The sequence below is a fragment of the Habropoda laboriosa genome, unplaced genomic scaffold, assembly GCF_001263275.1.
Source record: "Habropoda laboriosa isolate 0110345459 unplaced genomic scaffold, ASM126327v1 scaffold89, whole genome shotgun sequence".
Taxonomy (NCBI): Eukaryota; Metazoa; Arthropoda; class Insecta; order Hymenoptera; family Apidae; genus Habropoda; species Habropoda laboriosa.
The window spans coordinates 1,812,231-1,834,141 of record NW_017100263.1 but is presented as its reverse complement, the minus strand read 5'-3'; the positions used below and the strand labels follow the sequence as shown (position 1 = coordinate 1,834,141).

The 21,911-nt window shown below is 33.3% G+C and overlaps 1 protein-coding gene across 1 annotated transcript in view; it reads right to left on the bottom strand.

The window, feature by feature from the left end:
* Positions 1–21,650, bottom strand: part of LOC108573025 — a gene marked incomplete at its 5' end in the record, with an annotated part of 24,168 nt that extends 2,518 nt beyond the window's left edge. Inside the window, 10 exons of the mRNA XM_017935381.1 lie at positions 620–911; positions 1,818–2,085; positions 2,400–2,651; positions 5,622–5,698; positions 8,588–8,646; positions 8,965–9,251; positions 12,077–12,288; positions 14,923–15,100; positions 15,917–16,329; positions 21,428–21,650. Of these exons, the coding sequence (XP_017790870.1) occupies positions 620–911; positions 1,818–2,085; positions 2,400–2,651; positions 5,622–5,698; positions 8,588–8,646; positions 8,965–9,251; positions 12,077–12,288; positions 14,923–15,100; positions 15,917–16,329; positions 21,428–21,650 (2,261 nt within the window). The remainder of the gene's footprint in view (positions 1–619; positions 912–1,817; positions 2,086–2,399; positions 2,652–5,621; positions 5,699–8,587; positions 8,647–8,964; positions 9,252–12,076; positions 12,289–14,922; positions 15,101–15,916; positions 16,330–21,427) is intronic.
* Between the last annotated feature and the right edge of the window lie 261 nt (positions 21,651–21,911).

Below are 21,911 nucleotides of genomic sequence, written 5' to 3'. Positions count from 1 at the left end.
TTCAATTATTAATTTTTTTTAATTTAAATTTGAGCTGATTTATTTTTATACTTTTCTTTAATGCAAATATATGTATGTATACCAATGTTGTGTTATTTTTATTTTTTTAAAATGAGTCATTATGGAAATGTTGATTTTATTTTCAGTGAATTTAAAAAAGAATCTGTATGAATTTGATTAACTGAAACAGACTTGTTCTTTTGAGGTATCGTAATGACGTTACGCCTAGGACCTCCAAAAATATACCTGTATAAAAGTATAATACCTGTTAATCGTTGATAAATTATTGCGTGACTTTATTTAATCATGTTCGTGTAAAACATTTCTAATAATTTACCGTTTCAATATTTCTCGTTAAAACTTTAAGCCGGTAATACAGACAAAGTTACTTAAAAGAAAAAATACACTTCTAAAAGTGGATATCACAGATAATTATGATTGATGCCATTTCTTCTAAAATGATCGAGTGAATAATATTTGAACAAGAAAATGTTAACTACTTCTCAAATTATCAATGTTATTCAAAGAATATAAAATTAGCTAAATGCATAAATACGCAAACATTTTGTGGATAGAAATGCAGATATGATGCGTGATGCATGAAAAATGATATTCACACCTTTTGATTGATTGTTCATAAAACATTAGTGCATAAATGACAGGACTCATGACTTGGCTAATTACACTCTTCAGCAACGATTTCTTGTAATTTGGCAGCCACTGAACATATTTCTCCAGCGCGTAAATTTCAAAATCCCAAATTGTATTGGGATAAATGTGATGACTCATTACATGTGTTATCCGCCATTCTTTCGACGACATTGTACTCAAGTCAAAGTAATACATTCGAAAATTGTCCCTCATATGAAAATAATTGTGCCCAATTATCGTAGTCCATGCGAGAAAGATTCCTGAAAATAGAAATATTTCAATTATCATTGTACCTTATGCTTTAAATCACACAAACGAACTGTTGCAAATTTTTAGTAAGAAGTGTCGAAACAGATTACACGGTACTCTGTCATTGTCGCGTCGCGTTCTCCTTTGATTATTCAAAATGTTCGCGCTCACGACTATTACCCGCCAACTTAATCTTAGGTAACTACTTCGAAATTTTGTCTTGCTCGGAACGTTAGCAAAATTTAGAGTGCCTCACGAAACGATTGACGACTTGTTTGAAACTCGAGTATTCGATCGTGACTCCTATTTGTGTCTCGTTGAATGGCTGGAGAATGTGTTGTTCACACGAGAGAATCCTTGCGAATGTGTTTCTCGATCCCCGAATTTTTCTGGAGTCCGCAGTGACTCCCCCGCCAAGTGTAAGAAGGCACACTGATTGGTTTTTCATGTATGCAGAAATTACCAATCAACGTGCCCCCTTGAGTGTCACCCACCCTTCCATTGCGCCCTTAGCGCGCTTTTCCTTGGAAGGAGGCCCTACCTGCGGGTGCGTGGAATCTTCGCTGCGTCAACCCGCGGAAAGTCGAAATTCTAAAGGCATTGTTCTGTAAGAAATTACTTTTCGCGGAGCTACGAAGCGTCTTTGTTCTCAAAAATAACCTTCTCGTGCGAGCGTGCCATAAACCCGGTCAACGAAGACCCCACGCGTTCCGTACCTGCGCGACGGAACAGTTATGATTGTAAAAGTACGTTCCTTTTTATTTACAAAAAATCCGTGGTTATAAAGTGATTCTAATATTTACAAATTTTTATAGAAAAAATTGAACAATTTTAAACTATAATCGTTACAGACGTTCATCTATTCGTTTTCATTGTACCATGCTCAATTGAAATTATAACGTATATGCTTTACTAACCAGCAGGCACGATCATTAAATAAGACTGCGTGTAAGCTACTGCGAGACAAAGGAGCATGGTGGTAGTGGCAAGAAAATCCGCGATGAGATTAGATTTTCTCGATGGCCGATGGAAATCAACATTTTTTAAGGCTTCCACTGCACGTTTTTTGAAAGTGGAAAAGAAACCATACGGTTCGAACGTTAACGACACTGTTCGTGGTGAAACTGCTTCTTTTACGAAGTATTTTGGGAGAAGTCTTGACGCTCTATCGGTTAAGTGATGTGTCTGAAAAGAAAAATGGTTTACACATTAGTTGTAAGTCGAGACGAACGATCTTAAAACATTACAGACTTTATATTACAATTAGATAGATTGGATTTGTGTTTCATTGTATTTGCAGGCATGAATTATACTTCTACATGGATTATGGATCTAGAGTCTAGATCGTGGTTAGTCTTCAAGCAGTACGCTGCCAGAATGAAAATGAATAGAATATCGATGTTAAGTTCTTTTATTTACAGCTTCTTCTCTACATGCATGACTAATATTTTCGCAGATATATAAGATAATATATAACCGAATAAATACGACTGAATTACCTGGAAAAGTTCCGTAATGTCTGTACCCTTGGTAAGACGAATCCATTCTTGACCACCTGGATGGTTTCTTGCGAAGCCTTCTAAGTCGTATAAACTATTCCCAATTCTCCATAGACCTTCTGCACCATCTATTTGCCTCCTTCCTTCAAGAAAACTATACGGTGTTTTGAACTTCAGGTCTCTCGCCGGAAAATTATTGAGACCTGGAATCGTACTTTCCAGTTTCGTCATGGTATCACTATTCTTACTATCCTGCGCAACACAATATTTATATAAACATGATATGCTAAATAATTCGTATCGGTATAAAAATCAAGAAAACCTGAAATATCAATCAGACTTCAAGATATCGAGAACTTTAGAAATCTTTTATTGATTTTGTAAGAGACATTTTAACATTAGACATTTGTTTCTCGTCGCCCGTTAACTTGACAAAAATTATTAAAGAAATTTCTCTTTCGTAACAGAAATGAGAAGACTTGAAAATTTGTTTCTATGAATCTAGCGATCTAAATAGACTTCACGTAAGGAACGTAGTTAAACAAATCTTTAAACAATTTAAAATTGTATTAAGTTTTAAGTTATTAGACAAAATTGCATAATATTTGCAGACCTTAAATCCATTAAATGAACCAAATTTTTAATAAATGAAGAAAGTAGAAAACCATCGTTTCTTCATTCGTTATCTTTTATTTTGTTCTTCATCTATCTTCCAACCAATGTAACTTTAAAGGAAGACCAAGGTACTAATTTTTTTAAAGATATAGTGAAATTTAGGAAATTCGTAATTTCTTAATGAATAATGTTTCATATTAACGTAATATGATCCCAGATCAACAAAATAAAAAGGAACTTCTTGTGTTATAGAAATCAAAAAATTATTTTAATGCTAAAATTTGCTAAACAAATTCCTTTAGTATAAGATTTTTTACAATCAAGTTAAAGAAACGTTTTGTACGACTTTGTTGCTGTAATACAGATTATTATTTTCTATAGAGGACTCTTTTCGTTAGAAGCAATAAATATAAGACACATTTCGTTCGCTTTCCTCGTGATGAATTAGAAACTACGAAGGAATATCATCAAAGAGAACGGTTGGTACAAGTAACGAAAGCGTGAATAAAATCAATTTGTACCTTGATTGCCTTATCGTAATATTTGTCACTGAAATAAGCACAAGCAAGTGTCGGTAAGTTTGGGAGAAACGTGGATATAATGAAAGTATAGTTCAATTGCAGAAAATCGTAATACGTGGAACTGTGAATTTTATTGAATCGTACATACAGAGTGGTCCGTAATTCATGGTACAAATGGGATCAAGGAGATTCTGTGGGGCAAAATAAAACGAAATTGCGTTCGAGGCATCGTTTTCGAGAAAAGTGCATTTGAAAATCGGTCGAGTACGCTGTTTTTGTACACAATAAAATATAGCTTATTTCCTATCAGAATTGTCACATGTGCCACCGGTATTAACTCTCGTGTAAGAAATGCGAGATTCCGGCGGCGAAGTGGTGGCCTGGACTTTGTAACCCGGGAAGAGAAAGCGCGCGGGTACCTGAGGGTGCCATAAACTAAGCCCTTCTCCCGAAAAGTCCAACGAGGGGGCTCCAACGGTTTTTCGGAGCAACGTGGGATACGACGCGGAAAGGACATTCTGGAAATAGCCGTCGAGCAAGACGGACGCCGGAAATCTTAAGAAGCGCTTAGAAATAAAGAATAAGTTATTTTTGGGATACCGCACTATCCGGATTTTAATTCTTTGTTGTCGAGTGTTACTTACACTCGATACAGTAAGGAAGAGTATACGGATATGCTTCTTAAATTGGAAATGCATTTACTACAACACGCTATTATCGTGAACGATATTGTAATCGTTGCCATCCGGATAAACAAAATAATAAACTAAATTCAATGAAAACTAAAATGGACAGTTTATTACTGCCTTTTGTTACGTTCATTGTGCTTATTTGCAAACCTCAGAAACGAATTGATAGATAAGGATTGATAGTAAACAAGTCGCGACGTTGCATCGTATACAAAAACAGTCCCAGTAGCGATCTGTAGTGAAATCCGTAACGTCAGTTATCAGTCAAGTGCACGCGTACTCGATTCATTTTTAAACGCATTTCTCTCGAAAACGAAGTATCCAACGTAATTTTGTTATTCCTTAATTTTTGTCTTATTTTAAGCCACAGAATCCCCCTGACCCCACTTGTACCATGAATTACGGACCACTCTGTTAGATTTATCAGTCAGTTAGATATAACAAAAATTAATCTAAGGCCTTACTAGTGTCGAATCCTCATCCCTTTGTCCCTCGACTCCCATGCATACAGATCCTTATCCCAGGTACAGTTTCGACAACTACCTCCGCGTTTTCCACTTTCCCACCGAATTCCTGTCCTATCTCCGGCAGATCCTCAAACTGATGCACTCTACCCATTTCTTTTGTACCGAACCATTGTCCCTGCAATTCTTCTCCCGTACCATCGAACCCTCAATCCTAACGAGTCCTGATCATTATCCTTACACATTCCTGGTCCTTACCTAACGAACGCATTCCTAAATTCCCCCACCCGCAACTCCCAAAAACCCCAATATAAAAGCAGCCTCGAAAAAGGACGAAGAGCAGTCAGCATTGCATAACAAGGAAGTTTAGACCGTACAATTTACATCCGCAAAACCAACAGTATAAAGAAAACTTATCAACAAATAAAGATAATTCCTAAAATCCACCGTCTAAAGTGAATCGACGACACTAGGAAGTGTATATTTCTTTTGTATACGTTCGGAGAAATCCGTTTAGCTTTACCACCTCTGTTTAGTAAAGAACTAAATGTTTATGATACGTGACAAAGGGCCCCCTCAAGCGGGGTCGTAGGCAATATTAGGGCGTTGCATAGGAGAATTCTCAGACTGTGTACAGTGCTCTTACCATCAAGTAGAAAAGCGAAACTTCCTTGTGTCTAATAAAAGTTTATAGATTAAAATAAGGATTATTAATTATTTAACAACCAGTAACTCCCATAATCCAATACACTCTGTATATGAACTTTTTCTATTACGTTTACCTTGATCTTCACATTAAAAACACTCGTTAAACGTTTCAGTTGCGAAAGTTAAACGAATACATGATACGTTTATAAGAACTATTCCAGAGGTGTTAATCACTAAGCGAAAAATACTTGAAAAACTATAACACTAGTTAAGATCGAAGCTTACCACGTCGCTGAACGTACTGGTTTTAAAACGCTTTAAAATACAATTCTTCTTTCTTATATACGTGAAAGAAGCATCCACTGGTCAAAATCAGAACGAACTAGTTTGTACTTCGACCCCGGAACGATAGCCAATCCAGCAGGCGATAACTTAGTTATGTGTTATTACAGAAACATTGAAAACTGTGTAAATGAAATAAACATCAATGAAACATCATGTTTATCAGAAAGTTTTGCCGCTTTCGGTAACATGAGAATATACCGACAGTGCCATAATATTTACTTTAATAACTAACGCAACTTTCTATCACAGTTACCCTTTATCTTGACTCCACTTTTTTCGAAAATTTATATCAGATACTTTTATCGAAGTAAACTATGATTGTAGCATTTTTTAGAAAAAATCTCCATAAGATGACTTACAAGAGTAAAAGGATGAGATATTTACAAAAGTAAATATGATGATTGAAATTAAAAATTTTTCCATACATTTTCTTTTCTTTTGTCCAATTATTGGAGTAATGACAAAAGTAAAATCGGAATTTTATAATTATTGTAATACCGTACTGTACTTTATAATAAAAAGAATTCTACTTAAATCGTAAGATCTAAATACTTGAAACGAATAAAATTCAAAATACAAATTTTCATTTTTAGTTGCATTTTAGTTCGTGTAGCATTGATTATGAATTTGATATCATACAAAACATAATAATATCCATGCTTTTTTAGAGCTTTTTTCGTTATCCTATTAAAAGTAGATGTGTTCCAATAATCCTAAGTGTTCTGCAGTTATTTTAGAAACTTTTCCCAAAGTATGTGAATTTTTATTTATCAAAATTTAATTTTTTCCTATTTATCTTATTGATGTTCAACCTTGTAACTCCACCGTAAAAATTATTTTACAAATTATTTTTTTGTTATTTTACATATAAATATTTAACGGTCAGGGGTAACAAAAACATTATCATTTTACACAATCTGCCGAAATATAATTATTTACCGTTCTACCGTACGTCTACACGTTTACGTGATTTCCATTACCAATTTTTAACGTATAAAAGTTGTTTTCTGTTACTCAAGTGTAACATACATCTGTTTTGCACAAAATTATTTTTCCTTCAACAACTGATTTACTATAATGAGAAAGGCAGTACTCCTCATCGAAGCACTATTTTTATTAAAGCTTGTACAACAGAAACATATAATAGGGCTTAACTAAAATTGCAGATGTGAACAAGTCTAATAACAGCTATAAGTACAACTTACAACTAGAAAGTATGATAAGATTTTCACAGAATAATGTTTTATGTTTGCCCAGAAGGATAGTGAAATTTTTCATAGAAATTCTTGAAACAATTAACTATTGCACCATGCACAGCTAATAACGTCAGGTGCTCCATGTACTGAACATGTCCAGATCGGCGAAGCTATGATGAGGCTTCAGGCGGGCCTTAGGATCTAACACAGAAGTGAAAGACGTAAGACAAATTGTGACGTCTACACTGTTAGTTAATCAGTCAATAGTGATAAAGTAAGGCTATCGCACTTACTCTTCTATGAAAAATGATAAGCGACGATCGAGCTTCGCGTGAGCAGTCGATAGTAGATCAAAGGAATAATTCGGGCGCTCGATGAGTAATCCAACAGTATAGTCATTTTTATCATCTTCATCCTATCTTTATGAAAATAGTACTAGTGAATTGGTGAGGGCTTTCTGATGAAAATGAGTTCAAATAAGACATAAATTGGACTAGCCTTAAGAGTAATCATTTTTAAAAACTTCCTTGAAAAATCCGGGATATTTAAATTGATGAGTGGTAGAACTACATACTTTACTTTATGTCGTATTTTGACTCATTTTCTTCGGAAATTTTTGATATTGGATGATTCATTGCAACGCAGGCAGAATCCCTGTCACGTGCCGGGTTGTTGATATAATATCTCACGAATAGTTGATTTTTTTTAACATTGTACACTAATACTTGTTCATACAGATTGTTGCGATGAATCGATATACAGTAAAAAAAACATATGATTGCATTTAGGAAAAAAGTGCATTTGTATTTCCTGAATGCATCGTTACATTTATAAAAAAAAAACCCCTACACCCTACGATGAGACATTTTAGATTCACCGATGCCAGGAGGATTACTTAGCCTCGGGCTAATTTTTAGCTGCTTATAACTAAAAAATGTGGCTGAATTCGAAATTGCTTTTTCTTGATTTTTGCCACTTGAAATTTCTCCCACTGTGAATATCGAATATCCTGGTATGTATGCACATATGTACAATGTAAATTATATTATTAGCATGATTCATAAGATTTTACTCAGTAAATTCCAATGTTGAAAGTAACCATCGTAGAGGTTTCTTGCGAATTATGCCAATTATAATGGGTTGATACACAAGATGAGTTTATGAGTCGATAATATATTTATGTATATAACTACAATCAGTCTATTCATTAGACTCTAATGTCTATGCAATTTCGCTAAAATGAAATAAATTTTCAAAATCTATTCACTTATACATCAGATATTATTCACAAAATTAATCCTTTATTTTGATACATACGAATATTTCTAATTTATGAAATATAGAATTTTAGAAATCGTGTATTTCAATTTTATTAGATAATAATTTATGCGTGATAAACTCTGTTCAAATTAATCATTAGAATATGCAATTACAAAGTACAAAAGCATACCATTTATGTACTATGTTAGAAATCATAGCTTTTTGGAAAATTTTCTTATTGTCTGTGTTGTATACTTTTTCAAGGATAAAAGAACACGATTTTACTAAAAAATTACTTGAATACTTTGAACTCATTAATACTACTATGTATGTAGGTACTATTAAGCAGAACCGAATCATTATTTTTCAAAATACCAAATTCAGACATAATTTATTAAATATCAATTTCATAAATAAATTATAGTAAAATTTACTCAAGTATATTTCTACATCTCGATACACCTGGTAATACACTTAAACCAACTTCTGAAAACAAGCAACAATTATATCTGAAATAATTATAATGAATAAAATAGCCTTTCCCTTTAACAATTTTGGTAACGATATATTTTCTGTCTAACGTATAAGAAAAACGATCATATACCACACTTGTAAAATATGATTATATTATACTATAACTCGAAAGAAAACCACGCGTGACATTCGTTTATTTGTTACCCAATCTTTTAACTAATCTTCTTGATTCAATCCCTTCCTGTTCACGAGAAATCATTAATGTTCTCCGAGATCTGTTCCCGGTATTTCGAGAAACGCCCAATAAATTCTTGCAACTATTTGCCCTGTTCGAAATGGCTTTTCAAATAAACGTTCTTGCAAGAAGTACTACGACAGTTGCCAAGGACAGTATTAACTCTGCATTATTGACGCAACCAGAATTCTCAGTCGATTTTGAAGAAACGGTCTTCACTTCTGTCGAAAAGTTACTTGGCCTATTGGCGGTTGTGGGTGGATTCATCGAGCAAACAGTATCCTTTATAGCCTCTCTGGCTGAACCCGTAAGAATTCGAAAGTTGTAGTCTTCAGGGTCCAAGTGAGAGTACATAAAAGTAGGCAAGCGATCTGAGAGTACCCAGATATTTCCACTTTGATCAATCTGAAATTAAAGGAAATCATAAGCTTGACGAACGCTAACAACAAATAAGTACAGTATAAAATAATAGAAGTAGAAGTACATAAAGATAAAGAAATTCCCCGAGAATTAGGAAATACACTGGAAGTTTCGAAAACTGAAAATGTTTTATTTAGATTCCAGGAGAAAGTGTTGTTATCGATATTACTTGTATCTAATCTAAACATATAACGAGAGGTCAGAGTAACGCAGAGTTGTTGATTTCGGTCAACATATATAAAGCGAAAATAAACAGATACACAATGGAACATTTTTGCTCGAATCGTTGCGTTATTTCCGAATATATCTAACGTTCAAATATCGACATAATAAACATCTTGCTCATATCTGTTTAAAATTCGATCTGCTTTCAATGTTTATTTTCAGTAAATTCAGCACTTATTTTCACTACCAAATTGCCAAAAAAGGTTGGTTAAATTAATATGTACTACTGTAACGGTATTTTAATAAACTTTGAACTTTCGAGAAACTTAAAGGTACGAATGAAAAATTAATTTGTATTTACAAAAGCTTTTTCATTTAAAATATACAAATATTGAACTTTTTGATGTAGTATAAATTAAAGTTTCAACTGTGCGCAATTCTCACGAACACAGGTTTCTGTAAGTATTTATATTTCTCAATATTGGAAACACAATCTTTCCTTTACCCTCGCTTCTACAATCAAAGGAGATCAGAATTACATACTTTTCAATTTTTATGTCATCGCTACGGAATATAGAACATAACTCATTTCTATAGAGAAAAATATCACAATCGTTGTATTCCTGATAGACGTATTATTCAAAGAGTCGATTAAAAATTCGTAGAATATGGTTACTTAAAATTAGGCAATCGTATTCTAATTCTAATATAATTCTAATCGTATTCGGCAAACTTTTCACAGAAGAAAATATGTTGCAATTACGGATCTGCTGGTGAGTATAAGAAGACTTCCCTCTCAAAATAGTAAGTACATTACAGTACGATAAAGTGTACCTACATATATTTAAGTGTACGCATATTTGACGAATTTCTTAACCCAACTTTCTTGAAACCAAAGAAAATATATATTCGATTTCATTTTGCATGTAGAATAACTTCGTTTTCAGTTGTGCTGTTCATTACAAGTTATGCAAAGCGCACTATAAAACTTCTACTTGGAAAAAGAATGCAAAGTTTAACTGAACATAAAATTAATAATACCCTTTACCTTCATATCGTTAGGGAAGATCATTGTAACGTTGTCCATATAAATGAAGCCTTGTTGCTGAATTGTAAACATACTTCGGGGTTTCCAGCATGCAATGGCATTCAGGTTAGTCAATGCATAAAAAAGAACACCGGTGTTTGGATCTAAAAAGCTTATGCTACTTTGGCCATTAGGTCCACGAGATCCAAGGGTATAAAATTCATGAAAATTATCTGAAATCCAGAAAACATCACTTTACAATTTATTGTAAGTGAAACATATTTAAAAATAACTCGTTAATTATTCATACAAATAGTTCAATAATATAATAAATAATTAACTTCGTGAAATTTTCACCAAAAGGCTAAAAATAATAGCAAAAACTGGAAGAAATATATTCTTAATGTATGTATTTACTTGTGCATGTATATCAAGCGATTCTGTTCCCCATAAAAGCAGAACTATTGAATATATTTGAAACAATACTAAACTACATTGAACACTAAAAAAAGTTTAGTGTTCTAATTAAACAGTGATTACAATCTCTAATCTTTAGCAGTACTAAATTAATATTGAAAAAGAATATAAATATAATATAATTTAGTATAGGAAGGAGTACTTTATTTTGTAGACTTGTAATGCTACAATTAATGATTATCATACAATTATTGTGTTGCAACTGTGATAATTTCCTCTGGCAAATCTGTATACCATATGAAACTGAACCGATATGCTAATGAACCAATAGCATTTATCATGAGAAACTCAAATATCTCTGTTATTATGAAGATATACATAAATGGTTTAATGAAATCTTCCATAATCCCGAAACATATACAGGGTGATCCATTTTAACATATAAATGTTTATATTTCGGAAAGTACGCTGAATTGGAAAACTTGCTTTTGGAAGATCAAAGGAAGCGGAGGAACACTAAAGTGTGTAAATACGTGTAAATTCACTTAGTGGGGGAATTACGATTATTTAAAGATCAGTTGGATTTTTTAAATAGCAGATGGTACATTTTTTTTTCTATTGAATGGCAGAGGATGGTAGGCATGATTTTATTAAAAAATGTGAAAATACAACAAAACGTAAGTTATCTTGTACAGCCACAAAATTTTTATGTCATCGCTACGGAATATAGAACATAACTCATTTCTATAGAGAAAAATATCACAATCGTTGTATTCCTGATAGACGTATTATTCAAAGAGTCGATTAAAAATTCGTAGAATATGGTTACTTAAAATTAGGCAATCGTATTCTAATTCTAATATAATTCTAATCGTATTCGGCAAACTTTTCACAGAAGAAAATATGTTGCAATTACGGATCTACTGGTGAGTATAAGAAGACTTCCCTCTCAAAATAGTAAGTACATTACAGTACGATAAAGTGTACCTACATATATTTAAGTGTACGCATATTTGACGAATTTCTTAACCCAACTTTCTTGAAACCAAAGAAAATATATATTCGATTTCATTTTGCATGTAGAATAACTTCGTTTTCAGTTGTGCTGTTCATTACAAGTTATGCAAAGCGCACTATAAAACTTCTACTTGGAAAAAGAATGCAAAGTTTAACTGAACATAAAATTAATAATACCCTTTACCTTCATATCGTTAGGGAAGATCATTGTAACGTTGTCCATATAAATGAAGCCTTGTTGCTGAATTGTAAACATACTTCGGGGTTTCCAGCATGCAATGGCATTCAGGTTAGTCAATGCATAAAAAAGAACACCGGTGTTTGGATCTAAAAAGCTTATGCTACTTTGGCCATTAGGTCCACGAGATCCAAGGGTATAAAATTCATGAAAATTATCTGAAATCCAGAAAACATCACTTTACAATTTATTGTAAGTGAAACATATTTAAAAATAACTCGTTAATTATTCATACAAATAGTTCAATAATATAATAAATAATTAACTTCGTGAAATTTTCACCAAAAGGCTAAAAATAATAGCAAAAACTGGAAGAAATATATTCTTAATGTATGTATTTACTTGTGCATGTATATCAAGCGATTCTGTTCCCCATAAAAGCAGAACTATTGAATATATTTGAAACAATACTAAACTACATTGAACACTAAAAAAAGTTTAGTGTTCTAATTAAACAGTGATTACAATCTCTAATCTTTAGCAGTACTAAATTAATATTGAAAAAGAATATAAATATAATATAATTTAGTATAGGAAGGAGTACTTTATTTTGTAGACTTGTAATGCTACAATTAATGATTATCATACAATTATTGTGTTGCAACTGTGATAATTTCCTCTGGCAAATCTGTATACCATATGAAACTGAACCGATATGCTAATGAACCAATAGCATTTATCATGAGAAACTCAAATATCTCTGTTATTATGAAGATATACATAAATGGTTTAATGAAATCTTCCATAATCCCGAAACATATACAGGGTGATCCATTTTAACATATAAATGTTTATATTTCGGAAAGTACGCTGAATTGGAAAACTTGCTTTTGGAAGATCAAAGGAAGCGGAGGAACACTAAAGTGTGTAAATACGTGTAAATTCACTTAGTGGGGGAATTACGATTATTTAAAGATCAGTTGGATTTTTTAAATAGCAGATGGTACATTTTTTTTTCTATTGAATGGCAGAGGATGGTAGGCATGATTTTATTAAAAAATGTGAAAATACAACAAAACGTAAGTTATCTTGTACAGCCACAAGCAGTATCAAATTGATGCTTTTAAACAGGTTCGAAATTCTTTCTTCGTGTATCTTTCATACTTATTGGCTGACAAATAAAAATTCTCTCCTTAACGTACCCCCATAAACGAATAAAACAATTGCAGTGGAGGTAGATCTGGAGATTTGGGCGGTCACTCCAAGAAATCTACACGACCAATATAACACCGGGGGAAATATACATTTATGCAACGTTGAAATATTTAAACCTTTAGTGCAAAATGCCTACACTTGACCATCAAATCAATACGTTCCTACTGACTGAACTTACATTGCGTTGTTCTATTTTCACATTGTTCAGTAAAGTTATGCAACATATGGGGTCGTTGAACTCGTTTCGTTAAAAAATATACCACGTGCCGATTAAACAAATCCAATTGACCTTCAACTGATCTTAATGCTCTCACTAACTAATTGTAAATTAACCGTCGGATGGCTAAAGGTCTCACTAATTAAGTTAACAGTCGAACGAAAAGCGGAATCGGGTCACGTTTGACCCATCATAAACTACATTTCGCAGTAACCTGGTTCCAAAAAGATAGTATTATTAATTAGTGGTTGAATGACCTTTAACGATAGAATGCCGAAATCGCCACAACAGCAGCTATCACACAGCGATAAAAAAGATACAGTCCCACGTTTAAATCTCTTCTACGCCACCACCCACGTGAGAAGTACATATTTACATCACATTATGTTTCCTTTCATATCGTGCAAGTTTTGTACATAACATTTTTTCCATATTATAAATAACGGAAATATTCCAGGCGGACAAAGTTTTTGCCTCACCCTGTATATCCCATGAACGTACTACACACGCAAATAATACGTATCGCAGTTAATCTATTGCTGATGGCTAATTTACTTACACACTTTTTTATTTCCTTTCACATCTTTTAATCTCCCAAAAGCAAGTTTTGAAAATCAGTATATTTTCCAAGATATAAGCATTTGTAGATTAAAATGGATCACTCTGTATACGATGATATTAAAAATTACTTACAAGGCAATTTTTATAATTATCTCAAAGTCGTTAATTTATTTTTGTACATTATTACGTATTTTTGATCATATGACGTTATAACCTTATCGAGATAAGTTCAATGGCCTATGACATTGTAATCACAAAAGTAAAAAGTATTTAATCGTTTCGTAATTCTTAACTAAAATTAAAGCATATCGTGTGATTACTTTGCTTATCATCGTTATTATGCTTTATTAATACATGTACAACTAGAATTGGTTTCTATTTAGAAATTCAAATTTCTTGCGTTATTTTTTAAAATTACTAAATCAAAATATTATTGATTCAACTAAATTAATTAGCATAACTTGGACATTCTGTAAAATAATTATTATATTAACTGTAATAACTATAAAATCACAAAGAAAGAGCATACATATTTATGGTATACTGCAACACAACATTAAAGAAATTTTAAACCGAAGGATTTCAAATTTTGCCCATACATTTCCTAGTTTTTCATAAATATAAAACACACTGTTGAATTTGAAAATAAAAATACGCCCTGCATATTTACGTGCAGAATAAATAAACATGTACCTCCTCGGTTAAGAGAATAAAAAGTAACTTATCAAGAGGGAGGAATCGTTATAATTATTAGTTGATAAAATCTAAATTGTTATATTACGATTAATTCGTTGTAATATGAAGTTATTATTTCAGTTTTTATTTCGTACAAGTAGAATAAAATTTTTATATCATTTACCTAGAGAAGTGGCACGTTCAGGATCCCTAAGTAGCTTAGTGCTAACCGAATATTCCATGCTGCTGGAAAGTGGGTGAAAATACATTGTGCTGTATCCATCACCCGTTGGTGCAAGGCTAATACCGAACAGGCCATCAGTCCAATGAAAAGAAATTCCTGACACATTGAATTCTCCACCCTAAAAAGTGTTACACTTTCAAAAAGTTAAATGCATTTATGTACAATTAATGTTTTGCTTGCAAAAAGATCATCTCTCTCTTTAATAACATTTACTAATAGCAAATACAAATATTTCAACAGTTTATTTATTGTAAGGTAAATATAACAATTAAGTTCTATCGTTTCATGACACTAAATTGTATTTAGTATTTAATCTACATGTTTCAACTAATTAGATCTATGTTTTATCTAGCTAATATGTTTTTGATCATTAAAGCTTGCCATTTTTTATGAATAAATATTTTTGAATTTCTAAAACTAAATATTTTCCTTTATTTCCCTTTATATTCCTTCTACCACAACTCATTCTTTACATTTTTCGCAAACAAAAACAAAGTTTATGCTAGAATAAAATAAAGAGGCTGTTAGGGAAATGCAGCGAACTATCGAACGTAACACTTATATTCATTCCCAAAATTGTGAATAAAATCAATGTATTTCATTGGATGACTGTTAATCATTTAATCGGTTTATAAGTTCTTTGATAGAAAATGGAGGTTTGAGAAACAACTGACCATTCCCTAACACTCGCCTCCATTACTGCAATGAGAGAAAATAAATAGAAAAACATGGAAAAATATAAATTTTAATATAATATACAAATTTTTAAATAAATCGACTAAGCAATTAGCAATAATTAATAGCAAAATAAATGATTAAAGTAATCTAAACTGTAGTAAAAGTGTAAAATTAAAAATAATGAAGAAATATTGAGAAAGAGATGAACAACGTTTTAAAAAAACTTCATTATCGTTATAGTAATAAAAGTACCAACCTGAGGATCAGGGTGAAAGAAATGATGTTTGACAAGCCATGATTTATCCGTCTTCCACGAATAAACTACCATTCCTGGGCCACCCAAATCACCCAAGTACGCATAAGTATCCTCGCAGGAATAATCTTCGACGGCGATATTCGCGAAAAGTGAATCGGCCGTTTTTTGATCTTCAGGGATAACGAATTTTCGTAACAATCGATCGTTCGTTAAATCATAGATAAGTAATGCTGGCGGTGCTTGTTGTTCTGGATTATCCAAAATATCAGTAAATCCTGTGTCAAGAACCCAGAGCCTTTCACAACGATCTGCTCGGATTCGAAATGTTGAAATAATTTCTGGTACGCTTCCATCTGTGTATTGGTGCGCCTCCCACGAAGGATAAGGCATCAATGTAGGGGATTCTCGCGTGTCTAGAACAATGACAATAAATAATTACTATCTTAGACTTAAACTTACCACATAATTAATGGAAAAGTACACCTACGTGTTTAGAAATTAATTTTTAAATAGTTCGTTTAAAATATTGTTCGCAAAACACACATTATAAGTTCCACCCGCTTTTGTGGACTTATCTGTGTTGTTTCACATATCTAAAAATTAAATTTTTCAAGGGTATTATCGAGTATATTAGCATTGACGAATATTGTAAGTAAAAATTCAGAAGTGCCGTCCGTACGGTTTTAAAGATGATAAGAAAAAATCCTATAAACTTGGATTAGTTGGATAAAGTTAGGCAAAACTTTGAGTATAAATTTTACGTGTCCAAACGAGGAAAAAGTTTATAAAGTAATTCGGGGGAAGATGCCAAACAACCATAACTTATTGTTAGAGTTTATCCGGTCAATTTTTTCTGTCGCTTGATATTTTGTGTTGTAATAAAAAAAAAAAGTGTTATCAGCAGCGGTGAGTTGCTAGCTGAAAAGAAGGTATTTTTCTTATTCATTCTGACTTTCGCACAAATGATTGGTGTACAATTTAATTTACTTAACGAGCATATCTTCCGCAACACATTGGGGTAAGATGCCAGATTCTATATGAGAAAAATTGTTGTTTTTATGGACTAACATTTAGCTTTTGTTAATTTTGTAGTATTCGTTTCGTAGTGTATGATTTAGATAACAAATAAAGTTCGTTGATTTGATAGAAATGTATGTATTAAGTTTTTTACAGATTTAATAAAAAACCTTAGACATCTTCCCTCCAAGTACCTTGTACACCCCTCAATTGCTCTTTTTCTGAGATACAATTTAATTTCGCACATTGTAATCATATTATTAAATAACATGCACATATACTTTATTTTTTCCTATGAAAATGTTTGTGTCAATTCTGGAATCTTTGAACGAGTTCTACAATCTACTGAATCTTATGGAACATATTTCGAACATTTACTTTAAACTCATCTTTCTGACGTTAGCATTAATTCATAGAATTTCTAAAATTCGTTTATATAAATTCTTTTGCTTTCTTTGTCACATAGAACTCATATTCAAAGTTTTAAAACACCATGTATACGTTAGATAATTATTCTATATTTCTGTTCTCTTCAATGGTTCTGAGGTATTTAAGTGCCGCGCTGTTCCTCACAATCCTCTTACCGGGGCACCCTCACCTCTCCACTCTTCCCCACTCCGTGACTAGATCCTCTACGAACAATGTTCCCATTTTTAAAGCAACGCAACGTCGTGCTGCTTGCCATCCCTAAACTTTCTCATGCATTCTTCCAAACAATCAACTCTATAACACTTAATAGCTACGTGTTTCGAGGCACTAGCAATCGTTAGTTGTCTGGCAAAATTTTTCAATAACTTCTACTGGAACTTAATTTCGTTCAAGGAATTCTAGAAACATCGGTATTGTGAAAAACAATATAGCAAGGTAACTACTTCCTTGGTCTAAAAAATTCACCGACAGCCGTGCGAGTGTTCAGCAGTGAAAAACGTAGAAAAAGTAAACTTCAAGCAGGAAGAAATACGAAAAACGTCAGTACTAAAAAAATAAGCAAAACCCCGGGCCCTGAGGCCTCGCCAAATGATGATCTGAACGGAAACTTCACTCAAGCAAGTAAAAAGAGGAAAAATAAAACCAGTAAAGAAACATTATAAAGTCCGTACTCTTCACCGCCTTCTTGGCAGCTGAAGAAAGAGAAAAATTGGCAATTCGACTTCTACACTTCTATCAGAAGATAATCAAGAAGACATCCGTCGCACTCGTCCTCGTATCTTACGTCGCTGATTATTTCCAACACTTATTAGAGCAGGGTCGCCCAACAGGCCTGTTTCGGGCTTCGGGCGGTACTGTGAGCAAAGCTAGGGGCAAGTGACGTCGACAATCATTAACACGTTCGCTGCCACCGACGCAACATGTGCGGTCTATTGATTTTCTGATGGCAGCGAACGTGTTAAATCAGAGTGAGAAACAACGGTTGTAGTAGGAGTGTAGGCTCTATCGTCGAAACATAGTTTTCATTCTTAGGTAGGGCAATCACTACTAGTACATACAATGCCCCATCCTGTGATCATTGCCCGAGAAGATGTAGCTTATTGCTGCTGTATGCTCGACCTAGTCTGACTACTGCCCTATGAGCAACTTGCCGAGCGACTCTGCCTTAGAGCCACCGCATATTGCTGCCTTTCTTATTTTCTTCTCTCTTCTGAATCCGACTAGCACACTTCCAAACACGACTATTATTCCAGTCTATTCTTTTCTTTATTAGACTATCAATGTACGTAGCTTATTCACCTCTATATTCGCTACTTGGTCACTTATTTCTTTATCGTACCAACCTCCCGAATTGTAAAAATCAATCTTTCTTGTGTACCTATATTGCAACAAAATATAAAAAGTAACTAACCAAATATATCTCAATTTCAAAATGGTTGATTCAGTTTTTACAAGAATCAAGCGTTTCGATGCAAAACACCAATGCTTAACGATACTGGCACATAACTCAAGCAATATTCGCAACACACCTCAATTATTACTCATCTATGAAAAATCTGAACAACTTACGCGAAATTAAAAGATGATTCTATCAAACCATCCGCTGGATGAAGCTGCGACGTAACGAGTTAGTCTGGTTTCACCAACCAAGCGCAACCTACTTTATACAAGGTGTTCTGGAAATCGTGGTACACAGAGAAGAAAACAATTACTCACGTAAAAGTAAGTCGAAAGTATAGAATAAAATTGTTTCCATATACAGCACGTCCGGTTTAAATGTGTACACGTGATGTTTCAGACTGACGTTGCATGGTGTTAAGGGGAACACATCGTAATGATAACTATTTGACTTTGCGATGACGTTGGAGAGCCCTGTGAATGTCACATTTAAATTTTTAAATGGAATCCTATATTTTTTATTACACATTCTTGTAGCTGACATCGAACCGTTCTCAAAACACTACCTGAACATGTATTTTACATAACCTGTTGTTGAGTCATTAAGTTTCAAATCTGGCGTGCTCGGTAGGACTTTGTATATCATGTTGGCTTTAAAAAGAACTGATTTTGTGTGTGTGTGAGTGTTCTTCACTTCCATTTTAAGATACATAGTTGTCTTTCTACATGTCCTTCATCATTAAAAACACATTTTTGTAATCTTTGCAGGAAAAGCACAAAAATGAGCCACAGTATCGACGCGGCTCGATTCAATTGTTTTTCGTCTAGAAGCATACAGAGTCCAATCGAGTTACCTCCCCGCGCCTTTGAAGCCTTATAACTCAACAACAGGTTATGCAAAATACATGTTCAGGTAGTGTTTTGAAAACAGTTTGGTAACAGTTACAAAAGTATGTAATAAAGAATGTAAGAATCTATTTAAAAATTAAGACGTAATCTTCACAGGACTCCAAGATCATCGCAAAGTCGAATAATTACTATCATCCTTGGACACCGTACAACATTTATCGGAAACATTTTTTTGTATTTTCAATATTTAGAGAAATAATCGCTTGTATACTGTAGAACTCCGTTTTCGAGAAAATCGAATTTGAATATTCGTTAACTTTAGAATCAACTATTTCTTTAATGCGACTCCACCATTCTGAAGATAATAAAAACAGTCTCCAATTAAAAGACGATATCGTGCAGGTGTTTGAGGAAGTGAAGAATTTCAACACATTATCATGGATTCGTGCGTCTTTAATTCGCCGAGCAAGAAGACGTCAAGAACGACATTTTCAGCAATTTTTTAATTAATAAAATAAACATATTGAAACTTATTGCATTATTTTAAACTATACCAAATTTAGACTGACAGAAATAGCGTTGAATATTCAAACCAATGTGGTTAGTCTATATAATATTCAAATTTGATTTTCTCGTAAACAGAGCTTTATACGAACAAATTTTTTCCCTATATTTTCGACTTACTTTTACACGAGGAATTACCTCCTTTCCGGTTGCACCACGATTTCCGAAACACCCTGTATACAAGGTGTATGGGCAACATATGGAAGAAATTTCGAATTCGACTTCATTTTTCAACAAATAAAAATTAGCTCGAGGCCTGGCAATCCGTCCAGAAGTTATTTGCAGCAAAGGGAAAAGGGGGTAGTACTCTTCAAAAACTAATGGAGGAAAGCAACATTGCGCTTTGCAAATGACCTACAACACTTCATAAACAAAATTGTCGATTGAACATTAAACCTGCCTACCCACTGGAATCCACAGGAGCATATCGAAACATAAAAATGTTCATATCCGCTCTGCGGCTGTTTCGTTTGAAATATCTACAGAAATGTTCCCAAATAAATGAACTTATAAATGATTAAAAATACGGTGAAATCATCACTTGCAAACAGCCGCTGCCGAGCGGCTTTCTTTTTAAGTTTGTAGCTAAAACGGTCCTGCCTTTTACAAAAATTCCGAAAAACGACGCTATTGTCTTCCCTGACAATAACAGAAAAAATACTGTCCAAATAATTTGCGAGTATCAGATATATATTATTTAATACCAAATAGAGAGGTGGCCACGACTTTAATGACATTCAGGGTCAACCAGTTATGCGACCTCGAGATCATTTCGATCTCTTACTTTAGTTGTCCCGTAATAAGTGCATAAGTACAACATAAGGAACTGCTGGAACTGGGGCCGAAAAAGATCAGAATTCGAAATTTTGTCTATTTTTGTTTTTCATCTTATTTCGTTCTCTTGAATCAACCTTCAAAATTTTCCCCACTTATATTATACAGGAATTGCAATGATTGTGTTATTAAAATTACAATTTTTTATTGTCAATTTATTGAAAATTATTTAATAAGATATGTATGAATATGATAGGTAAACGGAGAAATGTTAGTTGGCTTCTTGAAATAGAAGAAGTGTGTAAGGAACGCGTGCAATGAAACAAATCGTGGGTACTTGTTCTGTATTTTAATTAAATTGTACAAACAAATGTTTTCCCTAGTTCTGCTAATATTCCTACAATTCTAATTTAATGTTTTAGAAAATGATTAAAAAGAGTTAGTAAAACCCATATAGAGTAATCTGTCAATTGTACTCACCGTTAATGGAAAAATAATTCAAACTCGCAACAACACCGCGCCTCCATCTCGGTACGGTAACAAAAATCCTATTGCTCGTGATTTCGAGACCAAGGGGAAGATTATCCTCTTGCTTATACCCTGTAAAAAGAAGCTTAGTGTCGTTGTTTGGCCAGTCATAATCAAGCTGTTTCCACTGGAAGGCCACGCGAAGTTTTTCTTCGGCAACGGTGCGCTCCCAAAGACAGCAATGGAGTAATATGTTCAAAAGAACAATCCATGCAGTTTGCATTTTGATTATATTTTTCCCGGAATTACTGACAGCTTTGCCACGTTGACACTACAAATAAACATTTTCAATAAATTCATTACATTAGAAATATACTGTGCTTATTTGTATAATAATAAAAACATTTAACACAACTACGCAAGGGACAAAGTTTTACATAAAATACCAAACTTAAAGATAATATTCAACATGACTGCATTGCCGAAGGTTTTGCAG